The sequence below is a fragment of the Petaurus breviceps genome, unplaced genomic scaffold (genome assembly GCF_028583685.1).
Source record: "Petaurus breviceps papuanus isolate PSGF00001 unplaced genomic scaffold, PetGlider_PUasm1.0 90330, whole genome shotgun sequence".
Taxonomy (NCBI): domain Eukaryota; kingdom Metazoa; phylum Chordata; class Mammalia; order Diprotodontia; family Petauridae; genus Petaurus; species Petaurus breviceps.
Window position 1 is genome coordinate 1,346,384 of NW_027187219.1, and position 14,630 is coordinate 1,361,013.

General features: G+C 42.5%; 1 protein-coding gene across 1 annotated transcript in view; it reads right to left on the minus strand.

Moving 5' to 3' along the window:
- Positions 1-3,317: 3,317 nt before the first annotated feature.
- The window catches only part of OSBP (oxysterol binding protein), a 31,790-nt gene continuing 20,477 nt past the window's right edge, over positions 3,318-14,630 (minus strand). Inside the window, exons 10-14 of the mRNA XM_069108062.1 lie at positions 12,616-12,719; positions 11,238-11,333; positions 6,815-6,996; positions 5,762-5,982; positions 3,318-5,672 (exon numbers count right to left, since the gene is read on the minus strand). Coding sequence (XP_068964163.1) covers positions 5,530-5,672; positions 5,762-5,982; positions 6,815-6,996; positions 11,238-11,333; positions 12,616-12,719 — 746 coding nt within the window. The 3' untranslated portion in view covers positions 3,318-5,529. The remainder of the gene's footprint in view (positions 5,673-5,761; positions 5,983-6,814; positions 6,997-11,237; positions 11,334-12,615; positions 12,720-14,630) is intronic.

Below are 14,630 nucleotides of genomic sequence, written 5' to 3' on the forward strand. Positions count from 1 at the left end.
TGGGCTTTAATGGGACTTCAGCAGATTTAGAAAGAGGAAGCATAGAAGCCTCTAGCGCAGGTATGGAGTGAGGACATTGTGAACAAAGGAGTGAAGAAGGTATCAAGTAGGATGGGGGTGGAGGGGAGAGGCAGAGAGAGAGAAACAAGTGACAGTGAATAATTTAGTTTGGGCAGAGAGAGACAACGTGAAGAGCAACAATGGAAGAGCTGTTGGAGTCAGACTGGGAAGACCTTGGGATCCTGGGATCGAGGGTGTGCATTTTATTCACTGGCAATGGGAAGGCCACTTCAAGGTTTTTAGTAGAGAAATAACATTATTGTTATCCTTCATGATTTGAACAGCAACATAGAGAGGGGATGGGCTACATCCAGAAAGACCAGCTCAGAAGCTTTTACAATAAAAGAGATGACGGCTTAACTTGGGGTGGAGAAGAGGGGCAAGATGCCGAAGGGGCAAGACTTCCGAAGTCTCTATGAAAGGATGTGTGAGGTGAGAGGGGGGAAAGAGTTAAAAACGATTGTGTACATGTCAGTGCATTTACTTACATAGATGATTTATATGACAAAGGCCCTAAGATGGACTATGAGCTGGGCCTAGATTTGAACAGGAGAAAGAATTGAGAGAGATTGCATTTGAAAAATTACACAATGTTTTTGGCGACAAGCTTATCTGTACTTATCCATATATATATATATATATATATATGTGTGTGTGTGTGTGTGTATATATATATATATATATATATATATATATATATATATATAGAGAGAGAGAGAGAGAGAGAGAGAGAGAGAGAGAGAGTCTTACTTCACGATCATTTTTCAATCTACCCCATCTCAGTCAGTCATGCTTTCTAAAAGACCTTTATAGGGGCGGGGGAGGGAATCTAGCAGTGGCAGGATTCAACAAAACTAAGTAGTACATTGAAAAAGTCTGACATGTAATGTTCCACCCTGAGTCTCCCACTAAAAAGAAAAGTGGAGAGCGGCTTTCTAATATAGCTTGTCTTTGGGGTCAAGCTTGGCCATTATAATTTTGCAACATCATTTCAATTGTTTTGTTGCTATTGATCTTTCCTTTTACATTGTTGTAGTCATTATGTAATTGCCCTGATCTGCTTCCTTCTATTTGCATCAATTCATGTCTTCCCATGCTTTTCTGTATTCATTGAGCATTGTTTCTTACAGCAGAATAATACATTATATTCCTTTACCATTAACATATGGTGTTCAGCTGCTCCCCAAATCAATGGGCATCTGATTTGTGTGAAGAGACCTATCTTTCCCCTGGTGATGCTATATGCATAGTCACAAATACTGAAATGCCACATAAAGAGCAATGGAGGCAGAAAAGCTTGCCTCCAAAGATAACCTGTGTGCCAGACATGGTATGGAGATTATCAAGGACACGTGACCTAAAAAGGATGTGAACCAGTCACCTGCTAAAATCAGGGTATTAACAGGTAGAAAATCTGAATTCTCCCTTGGTACCCAAGAAATACAAAAATCCCTAAAGGCCTCCACACATTGGGAGGCCTTTATGGAGGATTTAGGGAAGAACGGACATAAAAACTGTAGAGAGTAAGAATCACCTGTTAGATGTAATAAACTGGGAGCCATCTGCTTGGAGGCAGCAACTGAAACCATGAGTGGAAGAGATAACTAAGGGGAAGAATGTACAGACGAGGGTCCAGGGTAAGCCCTTGTGGGCACACCATTTGTTTTTTGTTGTTCATCCTTTATTCTCAAAGAGGATCAGTGACATCATGATGTCTTGACTTGCTAGTGAATTGGGTTTGAGGTAGAGCTGTGCAAAGTAATCCTCACTCTGTCCCCCAGTCATCGGGGCCCAGTGGAAAGACAAGAGTTAAGATGACAGGCAATGATCCTGGATGCAGTGGATGACATTGGCCTTTTAAAATTAAGGTCTTTCCCAGGTCGGTTTGTCTGAGGCCACGACCATTCAGTGACCAAGGGCTAGGTAAGAAATCTGGGAACACCCACATTTAAGGGGCAACAGTATAGAGATCCACTCAGAGGACAAGTCTTAAAGGTACACAACTACATGAGTGTAGCTCATGGAAACAAGGGAGGATTGAATGGGCCTGTTAAATGCCACTGAGAAGTCAAGGATAAAGACAGAAGGGCTAACAGATTAAGCAATGGGGTAATTGATGAATTGTTTCAAGTAAGTAATGTCAGAAGTCTCATGGCAAAAGAAGCTCTGTCCCGTTTTTCTCAAATATCAGAAAGTGAAGTTCTAAAGTTTTCCCAAAGACAATCATCCCAACCTGTTCCCCGCCCATGCCATGTGCTCCATGCAATTTCATATTTTTAGAAACTTGAATTGATAATTAATTTGGAATAACTCAACAAAATCTTAGCTGCAAAGGTTCTCAAAAATAATCTACTCCATATACTTCTAGTTTCAATGTGTTTTAAGATTTATAAAGCACATTCCTTGCAACAACCTCATAAGGCAGGGAGTGCATGTGTTATATTCCCCCCTTTAGCAGATGGGGAAATTAAGATTCACAGAGGTTAAGTGACTTCCCCAGGGTCACACAGCTACTCAGTGTTAAGACTAGCAGGGACTCATCAGTTCTGACTTAAAAGTCCCATGCTTTTTCCACAATATCAACCTGCCTTAACCTTGATTCCTGGAAAAAAAAAAATGAAGGTAATAAGAGTCTCTCTTCAGCTAAAAAGCTATTTTTTTCCTTCAGTCATGACTCCCAATTTAGACCAAACAGAACTCCATGACTATAAGAAATGTAATCCCCTTCTCAGAGAGCTCGAGAAAAGCATTGGTTCCACAACCCTTGAATTTGTTTTGCCTAAATTTCCTCCATATCATCTCCTGGGCTCAGCAGAGAACACTAATCACAATGAGTGACAGCTACAAGCCAGGCAAGGGTGAGCCAAAGGTGGCATTAAGCTCAGGTGGGCCTGCCATGCAGCCTCTAGCACCAGCAGAGCTAAGGAGAGGACAGGCAGAGGTACTGGGCACATTAAGTTGTCTGACTTGGGGTTCTCTATATACTTTACAGGAATGTAGCTTTCTCCCCTTAACTGCCAAGTTGGAGTCCAAGGAATGGGCCTGTCAATACTTTTGCTACAGAAAACATCAATCTCAAGTTGCTACTGCTTCTCTCTTTTTTCACGCTCCACCATTTAAAAAAATATCTCTGCATTTCTCTCATGGTCACACTACCTAGAGAGTCCATATTCCCAAGAATGAAATGAATGAGGTCCAGGTCTCCCGTCATCTTTCCTAGTTATATATGGATGGAAGAGAATCAGACAGACAATGGGACTTTTTAAAAATTATTTAATTTAGTTGTTTTCTTGGAAAAAAGCAATAATGCAAAAAAACCCAAAAATATAATTATAGTTTTGTTTTGTTTTAAATCTGCCTTTATTCCACCTGTAGGACTTGAAGCCTCTCCCACTGGCAGGAATTGGGTTCTGATTCGGTACCAAACCTGGAAATAGAATGCAGGCAGCAGGGGAAGAGGTGGGCCATGGGGCTGGTGTCGCAGAGGCCTGCCTACTCTGTAGCCTTCTTCTCAAACCACTTACTTGATCCATCTCCTGTACATTAACCTTTCCCTGCTCTGGGAGTGGGACGTGTTGGAAGAAGTCCTCCAACCACCCTTCTGTTATGCCCGTCAAAGCTGGGAAGGAAGCAAGGGAAGTCCTTGAGCCAGCATGAATTCCATTTCAATGGAATGGTGGTTTCCTATGGAATGACCTATACCACACACCATTACCCCCAACACTCCCCAGCCAATACCCCCACTGGCTGAGGCTCATTTGTTAAGGAACAGAATCAAAAACACCAACAAAAACATATAAGGAAGGCACCTCAATGTGATCCTCAACCAAGGGTGGGTGGTGTTGGGTGGGGGAGGGAAGAGAAAGGATGCAGAAGGTTTTCCAGGGGAGACAAAGGACACAAAATAAAACAGCAGCAGATCTCTCACACCCCCATGGAGTGCTTTGGGGACCTTGCCTTGGTCTTCTTTCCAGGACAGAGGTCAAGGGCAACTAGAAGTCACTCTTGGGGCCTCATAGTGCAGACCTTCCAAACGGGGGAGGGAGAAGTGGAGAATGGGATTTTGAGAGCAGGACAATAAGGGCATTACCAGTGTTCAGAGATTATGGGCACCTCATGAAATGCGCCGTGAGAACCTTCCCCTGCTCCCTAACAGCCCACACATGATCCTGACCAGCTTGAAAATCTTCCTGCCTCAGCTGAGGTGGGAAAATTGAACATGAAATCTACATCAATATATGCTCAATGCAAAGAGTCCCAGAGTGGGGTGGATTAAAAAAGAAAAGATTCTTAATGGAAGGGAGGAAAATCAAAACAGAAAAATTAGATTTTTCTCTACATATATATAATATACAGATATTTAACAAATTATTCAAGAGGTGGCTCCAGTCCATGGGGCTTGAGACAGATGGTGGAAAGACTTATTCCAGAGATCATTTACTCCTTGTCTCTCCCATTCCGAAATATGTCAGAAAACAGGCAAAGTCCTGCTCCACACTGGAACACAGACCCCCATGGTGACCTACTGCCAGGAGAGAAAGCTGAAGCACAGAAGGCAATTGGGGTGGGAGTGAGGAGTGATGTAGAGAGCAGAATGGCTGGAAGTCTTGCTCTGGCCCTTATCTTCTCAGAAAAAGTTCTCAGCTGCAGAAGTCCAAGCAACCCCAAAAGTTACAAGTACTATCGTCCTTGAGGATTACCCCCGCTCCTACTGATGGCTGAAGTGGCAGCCAGCTGCTTGGTAGCCCAAAAGATGGAGAGTAGTTGAGGGGAGCTCTACATGGATGAAGACAAACTCCCAACAACAAAGAAGCTTTCGGAGCTGCCCCCATTCTACTTACAAGTAAACTCTTCCACTAAGTACTCCCATCCTGCAGCCAGCTCTGGGGTATGCATGGCATGCCCCCTGGCCCTCTAAAACTTACCCCGCCTTGGTGAACTCTCATTAAAGAGGGGCACCCAAGCCTCAAGTGCAGTCGTTATGGATACCGCCCACAGAGATTCTCACTGGCATTTTTTAAAAAAGGAACTTCTATCAGAGCTAGCTCTTGGCAGCACCAAGATACCTCTAATCCACATACTCACCTCACATGTCTCTTGGCTGAGTAAGATTCTGTTGCTAGGAGGGGACTAGAGGTGGCATAATTTTAAATGGGGTAAAAGGGAGGAGGAAGAGTCAAAGACAGAGACCTGCAGGTATGAAATAATGCTAACTCCCGGCTACCCAACCTCTCCCTTACAAACACGGGTATCTAGTATGTCCACGTTGGGTTCGATCAGATAAGGCAGCACAGCCAATCAATCACCACCCCCAGGGCTTCTGCTCCTGGTGATTGCTTTGGAACAAATGATTGGTTAAGAAAGACAACCTGGAGGAAAGCACTAGGTAAGGAAGTCAGAACGGCTGGCTTTCTCTCCCAACCTTCGTCCTCTTCCCCTCTGATCCTCCTCCCTCTTGTTCCTGTAATTTCAGAAAATGTCTGGGCATGAGCTCCAGTCCTGTTTTTCTTTACTTTCCCAGTATCCTCCTCTATAAATATGGGTTAACTCCTTGGTAACAGGGTCCTTTTTCCTCTCAAACCACAGGGCCTTGTAAGGGTCATATGGAGTGCCTAGGAAGAAGAGAGAGAACAAGGTGGAGTCAGTGGGGCACCAAGCTGGAACATCTCTGCTCTGACGATGCAGGGACAGTTCCTCTCACCATCCTCAGTGGCTTTCACGGCCTCAGCTTCCCTCTTCTTCCTGGAAAGACGCTGCTTCTCCTCGAGGCGCTGCTTCTCTGCGTTGGCCTCGTCCCAGCGGCCATTTTCCATCAGTCTCTGGTCGGGCCTCAGGCGGCTGTCCGTGGGGGCTGTGCCGCTCTCCCATGCATTGAGCGTTAGGGCAAGCTCAGAGAAGTAGTACATGTTCTCTGCATTCTTCCTAGGGTGAGAGGGAGAGAAAGACAAGGAGACATCAGAGGCAAGGTTCCACTGCAGAGAGGTAAGGGGGCTGCAGAAAGGCCAAGTAAGCAAGATGAAAGCTTCCAGGACTGAGTCATGCACTTCCCAAGATGAGAATACAAGTGTCTCCTGGCCTGGTCTCTCTGAATCAGATCGGACTCTTCAGGGTGTCTGTGGGAAACTCTGCTGAGGCATCCAAACTTCCAGGAGGGAGGGGCCAAGTTCTATCCGTGAGGTGACCTTCTCCACTTCCCTCTAATTCCAACTCAGAATAATACTAAATGTTTACAGTACTTAAGACTTGTGGCTTATTTGTCCTGAACTGTCTCCAGTCTTACTGTTGAGGGCCATTGTCTTAAAAATCTGACCAGCTGTGTTCATAACCTCACCCTAAACTAGTGTGGCAATTCCTGCTCTCTAGTCTTCTCTGCCTGGGGGACATTCATGGACCAGGTGTTAGGAAACTTCCTCCCAGAGATGGTTCTGAAAATTCTGGCCCCATACTATCACACAGTGCCCCACCTCTCCCTCCCCCTCCCCCCCACCAGGATGACCTCTGAACTGATATTAGAAAGTATCAACCCTATATGAGTAGCAGAGGCAGCCAAGAGATCATGAGGGGATTTTGTTTTCTTTTCAGAAAGGCACTATACAAATTCAAATAAAATGAAAACCATTTTTGTGATCTACCATTTGACCTGCTCAGCCCCTTTCCCCTGACAGTGAAGGTGGAAAGTGGGCCAGGAAGTTGTGCCTATTCCTCTCAGCCCAGTGCCTCACTGGCCAGGATAGGGCTTGAGGAGCATACTCACGGCAGGGGGTTCCTCTTCCAGAGCATGACCCTGCTTTCTTCTAATTCGTGGCTTCTTTGCCGACCGTCACCCCCATTATCCCCATTGCTGGGGAGAACTTTGAAATAATCCATTTTCTCATCCCAGGTTCCCAGGAGGGCAAAGTGTACTTTTCCTGATGGGTCTGTGACTTCCCCTGTGACCTACAAGGATGTAAAGCAGGGACACAGAGAAGTTACTCATGGTTTCAATTACTGATTTCTTTTTCCAAATTCATATGGAAGAACACAGCCACAGGACCATTGTAATAAACTGCACAGGCCCATCTAAATTATTCTATAATATAGGATATAACTCAAAATCACAACAATCTCAATAATAACCAAGTTAAATGGGGCCTGGCATTTTTTTTTATCATAAAAAGATCTTTCACTATAATGGTATTTAATTCAACAAACATTAAATTAAGTATTTACCATATGCTGCAAAGATTTTTTTCCCTCCTGTTTCTCTTAGTTTAGCTGCACTGATTTTGTTTGTACAAAAGCATTTCAATTTCGGGGAGTAGAAATTATCTTTTACCTTTTGCAATTACCACATTCGATTCTTAACCATAACTGAAAAAGGTAACTGATCTGGTTTTCTTATTTATTTTTATGCTTATGACTTTTAGGCTCAGGTCACATCCATTTTGAACTTATTCAGTATAAGATGTTAGTAAAGGCTAATTTCTACCAAACTGTTTTGCAATATCTGATTCTTCCTCATCTAGTCTGTTATACAGATTCATCCACTTTTTTTTATTTTTCCACCAGTACCAAATAGTTTTGATGAACACTGCTTTATAGTATGAAAGTCTAGAAAAGTTATTTCTCCTTCAAATTCTCCCCTTTCCCCCTCCCCCATTTCTCTTTAGATTCTAGACCAAAGAATTTTCTCCTTTTCTGTGTTTTGGACCCCTTAGGTATCTTGGGAAGCCTATGGACCTGCTCTCAAAATCATGTTGTTAAGTGTATAAACGAAAATATAGAGGATTACAAAGAAAACCAACTATACTCGGAAAAAGGTTATCAAAAAAGTTTTTTGAAGTTCATGTATCCTAGGTTAGTAATCAATTGCTTTTCATTCTCAAAATGAACTTTTGTTCATTAATGGTGCTCAGATCTACCATATGCAAAGTACTTTGTTAGTTGCCAAGGACATAAACATAAATATAACCCAGACCTCACAAAAACTTTATTGCAGATCTCATAAAACTTAAGTTGTTTGGGATTGGACATATATAGGAATAACTACAATACAAGATGGTACATTATTATAATATATGCATAGGATAGGTCAGAGAAGGACAGACTGGGAAGGGAGGAATCACCTCAGTGGGGTGGAGGAGAAGGGCAGATCATGTACAAGGGACTTAAGGAAGGTCTCAAGGAAGACAGCAACCATTTCGTCAGTATATACTGCAAAGCAGACTTAGGAAAAGGGAAGGATTCTGTTTCAATTCAGCCCTGAAGGAAGGTGTGCAGAAAAGGACCCGGTGAGAAGGCAAGACTGGTCAACCCAACAAGCATTTATTAAGTGCAAGACCCTGAGTTAAGCGCTAAGGATAAATCCAAAACAAACAAAAAGTCAGTTCCCTCAAGCTTACATTTAAATAAGATAGGGAAGCAGAAAGTCCTGCTTTGCTGGAGAGTAGATTAAGGTGAGCACCACAAAATAAATCTGGAGATGCATGCTGAAAGCCAGACTGTGTGGGAAGGAAAACAGAATGTTAAGGAGTCTGCATTTTCTTCCATAGTCAGTGGGAAGCAACAGAAATGTTTTCAACAGAGAGTACCAACACTGGGCCTGTACATTAGGAAGATTACTTTGGCAGTTGTGCAAACGATGAACTGGAAAGAGGACACTGGAGAGCAAGTCATTTCAAATGTGAGGGGGTGTCAGGAAGGGCAGAAAGAGGAGATGTCTGAGTGAGTGGATGTGAAGGAGAAGGGAGAGAAAAGAATCAAAGACAACCAAGGTTCTGACCTGCATGACTGGAAAGACACTGTCTAGTAGGAGGGAGAATAAGTTCTGAAAGGAAAATTGTCACTTATTTTAGTCAGGTGGGGCTTGAAGTTCCCATGGGACATCCCGGTGGAGTTGTTCAGAAGACTTTTAGAAACAGGGAAACATTAAATTAGAGGAAGAAAGAAGAAATTACCTGTCAGATCTGTGAATACAGAAAGAGTTCATGACCAGACTAGGACAGAAAGATCAGAGCAGACAAAACGAACAATTCTGATTATATGAAATTTTAAAACTTTTGCACAAATGAATCCAATGCAACTGAGAAGAGAGGAAGTTAATTGAGAAAAACTTTGCAACAAGTTTCTCTGATAAAAGTCTCAATATATAAGGAATTGATTTTAATTTAGTGAATTGGTCATTCAGTAAGCATTTATTAAGTACCTATAGGCCAGACATTGTGCTAAGTGCTAGGATAAGAATAAAAGCCATTCCCCACTTACAAGTGGTGAAAGAATATGAATAGGCAGTTTTGGTGGAAGGAATCCAATTGGGTTGATAATAGTCATATAAAAATGCTCTAAATCACTAATAACTTGAGAAATGTAAAATAAAACAACTCTGAGGTCCCACCATACACTCCAGATTGACAAAGTTGACAAAACAGGAAAACAGCAAATACTGGAGATGTGGGAAAACTGAAACATCAATGCACCATTAACGGAGCTGTGAACTGCTCCAGCCATTCTGGAAAGCAATTTGGAATTATTTCCAAAAAGCTATCAAACTGTGCATATCCTTTTTTCCCAGCAATACTACTACCCTAAAGAGATCAAAGAAAGAGGCAAACGTCCCATGTGTACAAAAATATTTCGAGCAGTTCTTTTTGGGTTGGCAAGAAGCAAAAATTAAGAGGGTACCCAACAACTGGGAATGGCTGAATAAATTATGGTATATGAGGAGATGACTTCAGAGAAACCTGGAAAGACCTGTATGAACTGATACAGGGTGAAGTGAACAGAACCAGGACAATTTATACTACCAAGAATTCCATCAATAATTAGTCACAATTCCAGAGGTCCAGTGATTATGAATCCTACCCAACTCCTAATAATACTGACTATTATACAGAATGAGATGCATGTTCAGACATGGGCAATTTCAGAATTTGTTCTGCCTATCACAAAGATTTTGTTTTTCTTTTTTCGCCTCTCGTGTGGAGCTGGAGAAAATAAGAGGGAGAAAAAAATGCTTGATAAATGAAAATAAGAAAAAATGGGGGAAGAGAAGTTCAAGAGAGGAAATCAGGGCCCAAGATGACGTTAGAGGCAGCCAGAGATAGATACATATATGCAGAGGTTACTGTCTGTACAGAGGAATGGGGAAGTTTCCTAAGAGACACATCCAGAAACAGAAGAGCCAGTCGGTAAGCACTTATGAAGTGCCTACTGTGTGCCAGGCTCTATGCTAAAAGCTGGGGATACAAATATTAGACAAAAGAAAGTCCCTGCCCACCAGGAGATTACAATCTAGTGAGAAAAGACCATACACAAAAGGAAGCTAAAAGGAGAAGGCTCCCAGGAAAGCGCCCAAGGGTGAGGGAGTGATGGTTAGTCTGGGAGCCCTCTTTAGAGGGAGCCTTCCAGAGTTCTTTGCTCTGTCCTCTACCCCTCCAGTCTGAGGGCCAAAGGCAGATCCAAAGAGAATCAAGGATCAACGATGTCAAGTTCTATTGATACGAATTGAAAAGAAGCCATTGGATTTGTCAAATTAAGAGACCAACGGTGACCTTGAAAAGAACAGTTTCATGGAGGGAAATATAGTCAGTCTTTTACAGTATATCCACTATGGAAATGTTTTGTGTAGCTACACATGTACAACCTATATTGAACTGCTTATCTTCCCAGTAAGGGTGGGTGATGAGGGAAGTAGGGAAAGAATCTGGAATTCAAAGGTTTAAAATCAAATGTTTAAAAAATATATATCATTATTATTATTATCTTTATTTTACATGTAACCAGGAAATAAGATATACAGGCACTGGGGCATAGAGATCCACTGTGCCCTACTGGAAAATCGGAGGGAGGAATGGGGGAAGATATGGGAGAGAGCAGATTGGGGGAGGAGATATTCAGTGGGATTGCTATTTTGGGGTGGTGGATAGGGGAAAAATGGGGAGAAAATTTGTAACTCAAAATCTTGTGGAAATGAATGATGTAAACTAAAAAATTAAAAAAAAATAAACTACAAAAAATAAAAAAAAAAACCCAGTTTCAGTAGAGAAGAAATACCTGTTTGGAAAGAAAGAACTGGGAGGGGAAATGATCAACTCAGAAGTTTCCAGAAGAGACAGGAAAACAAGGGATCAAAGGTACAGGTGAAAAGGTTATGCAAACACAGGAGCTCACAGAATAATTCTGATTCTCCCTTCTCTTACCTTCCTGGCCACATCTCGGGAAAAGTAGCTGTAAGGAACAAACTTGAGATTGCACTTGTCTCCTGTCTTGTGATTCACAATGTCGATCTCACCAGACTATGGAGGGGGAGGAATGAGATTCAGGTACTTGATACACATGTCAAATCTCAAATGTGATTACCATTCATTCTTCAACCTATACATTTCAGAATTAATCAGTTTCTGTTTCTCACCTAAGTCACTTTGGAGACAAGATGGACCCTTTGTAGAGCAGGGATATATGAGAAACAAACATCCCACAGTGGCTATCCATAGCTTACAGGCAACATAATGCAGGCCCGTAGCAAGGATTTCCAGATTAAAGTGACAACTGAGGTTTCTAAGCTTGTTTTCACAACGACACCTCGTTGGCTCCCTTGATACACATACTTCCCATCCCCCTTGTCCAGCCTGTCTCTCTACTGATGCCAGCAGACACCCTGCTCATTTCTCACCTTCCCAGTCTATGCTCACTCCAACCTTACCAACCCTCCCAAATCCTACCCATCTCAAGCCAAGCTTGAGGAAACTGCTCTTCCCTCCAAGCAGCATTCCCTAACCATTCCAACGCAAGTGAAGCCTCTTACAGTCTTTCCACACAGCACTGAATCATATATTGCCTCATGACATATCCTGTACTGATAGCTTATATTTTCATTTAAATTTCATGTCTCTATAGCTTGTCTTATGTCTTAAGCAGGCTGCACGTTCCCCAAGAACAGGACCCATGTCTCATACACCTCTGCAGTCCTGGACTGCGTCTAGCACACCATATACTTTTTTTTTTTTAAGCAATCGGGGTGAAGTAACTTGCTCAAGGTTACACAGCCAGTTATTTCTGGGTGTGGTGCTGAGTGTCTGAGCCTGGGATTTGATCTCCAGGTCGTCCCAACACTGGAGCCGGTACTCTTACTCGCTGAGCCACCTGGCCGCCCCTACACCATATACTTTCAATAAATATTTGCCTAATGAATGAATTTTATAATAGAGTTCTAATGTAGTCTTCAGCACAAACTAGGCTTAGATCTGAAAGGACTTTAGCAATCACGCTAGTTTTGTTTTTACAGAGAAGTAAACTAGAGACTGAGAAGGGTCAAGCGATTTGTCCAAGGTCATAGAATTAGTAAGTGATAGAATCAAAATTCATACTCAGGGTTTTCCCCTCCCAATTCTGAGGTGTATTCAATTTATTCCCTTTATCAGTGGTAAGCAATGCTTTTTATTTACTTTGCCACCTATAACACATTAACTAATAGAAACTTTGTGGGCCAATTCCATTTACCTTTCATATTTCTCTGCAAAGCTACATCTAAACAGAAGACCTCTAAACATTAGAGACTCTGTGGGCACCTTAGCTTACCTGATCTATCCACAATTTGCCCACAATAATGTTGTGCACGGTCGTGGTGACTTTTTTCCAAGTGTAGTGATGACCAGTAGCATGGAAGATACAATGGATGCTACCTGGAGGGAGACAGAGACACAGATTACTATCCAAATAATAGACAATTGGCACAATATTGTCATAGAAAGGTAATCTGATCATGTTCCTGCCTGTGACAAGTTATTTTGTGCTTTTTGAATCTGTTCTTTAAGAGAGCATTATTGTCTTGTGGGCAGGCACCTCGCTGCTATGATGAATTCTGTCTCGTAGCCATGCAACTAGGAGCTCAATGAGAAATGCACAATCAATGGCTAACTGAATGAAATGCAATCTGCTGAAAAATCCTCTGACAATCTATAAATCTTGACTGAAAACTATTCACAGAGCAGCAGTGGGAATTAAAGAAGGGATCCTAACTTTCTGGCCTCTATACAGACATTTCTGCTTTTGAATGTCAAAGGTAATGAAAGGGGAAAGATTAAATCTAACAGATCAAGAAGTCAGTGTGCAGCAGTGGGATGGGCAGAGACTGTGAAATAACAGGGGACTTCTAGTCCCAGCCCTGCCAGTTAGTGGCATGTGACCACAAAGAAATCATGCCACCCCTTTCTTTATCACCATCTCCTCCTCCTTCTCCTCTTCTGGATTTCATAAGTTGTAGCTTTTCTAGGCAAAAGGGACCTTTGAGATCCTCCATCCAACTTTCGCCCTTCCCAAATAACAAAGAGAACCCCAGAAGGAACAGGGCTTGCTCTGCTCACACAACCAGTTAATGGAGGGCACAGATCTAAAACCTAAGCTTACTAACTTCCTATGAAGTTTATTTTGGGATGTTATGAAAAGGTGGGAGCAGAGAAGGGAGCCAGAAAAGTGCCAATCTCCTGCCACGAACACAGACAGGCCTTTGGACTTAGACCTACTGACTATGGCACACTACTGCCATCTGGTGGTGGTGTAGCTAAATTACAGGGGACAGTTCTAGGGTGGTAGTGCAGTCGTTTTCTATTGGGCCCAACTCTTCATGACCCCATTTGGGGTTTTCTTGGCAAATATACTGGAGAAGTTTGCCATTTCCCTCTCCAGTTCATTTTGCAGATGAGGAACTAAGGCAAACAGGCTTAAGTGACTTGCCCAAAGATCACACAACTAATAAGTATCTGAGGCCAGATTTGACCTCAAAAAGAGGAGTTTTCCTGACTCTAGGCCTGGCACTCTATCCACTGTGCCTATCAGCTGCCCCAGGGATAAAGCACAAAGTCTCAAAACTAAATTCACAGTGTGACAGACTTCAGAGTTCAAAGGGACCTTTAGGCGTCCTCTACTTCAGCCCCCCCTCATTTTGTTAACATTCATTTTTTAGGGGCGGCCAGGTGGCACAGTGAGTAAGAGCGCTGGCCCCGGCGTCGGGAGACCTGGGATTGAATCTGGCCTCAGATACTCGGCACCCCCACAAAAACACCTGGCCGTGTAACCTTGAGCAAGTTACTTAACCCCGATTACTTAAAAAAAAAAAAAAAACATTCATTTTTTTTTAAATTTTGAGCTCCAAATTTCTCTCCCACCTGCCTATCTAATGGATGGCAAGAAGGCAAGGAATATGATGACAATTCTACATGTGAAATCATGCAAAATATTTCCATATCAGTCATGTTTCAAAAAAAAAAAAAAAGGAAGAAAAATAAAGTGAAAAATGTTTCAATCTGCACTTAGAGCTCATCAGTTCTCACTCTGGAGACACCACTACTGTTTATCATGGGTCCTTTGGAACTGTCTTGATCAGAGTAGCTAAGTCTTTCCCATCATTTCAATATTTCTGTTGCAATGGACAATATTCTCCTGGTTCTCATCCCTTTTTTTTTTTTAAAGCAATTGGGGTTAAGTAACTTGTTCAAGGTTACACGGTCAGTTATTTTGTGTGGGTGTTAAGTATCTGAGCCCGAAACCGATCCTGGGTCTCTGGACTCCGGGACCAGCACGCTTACTCACAGTGC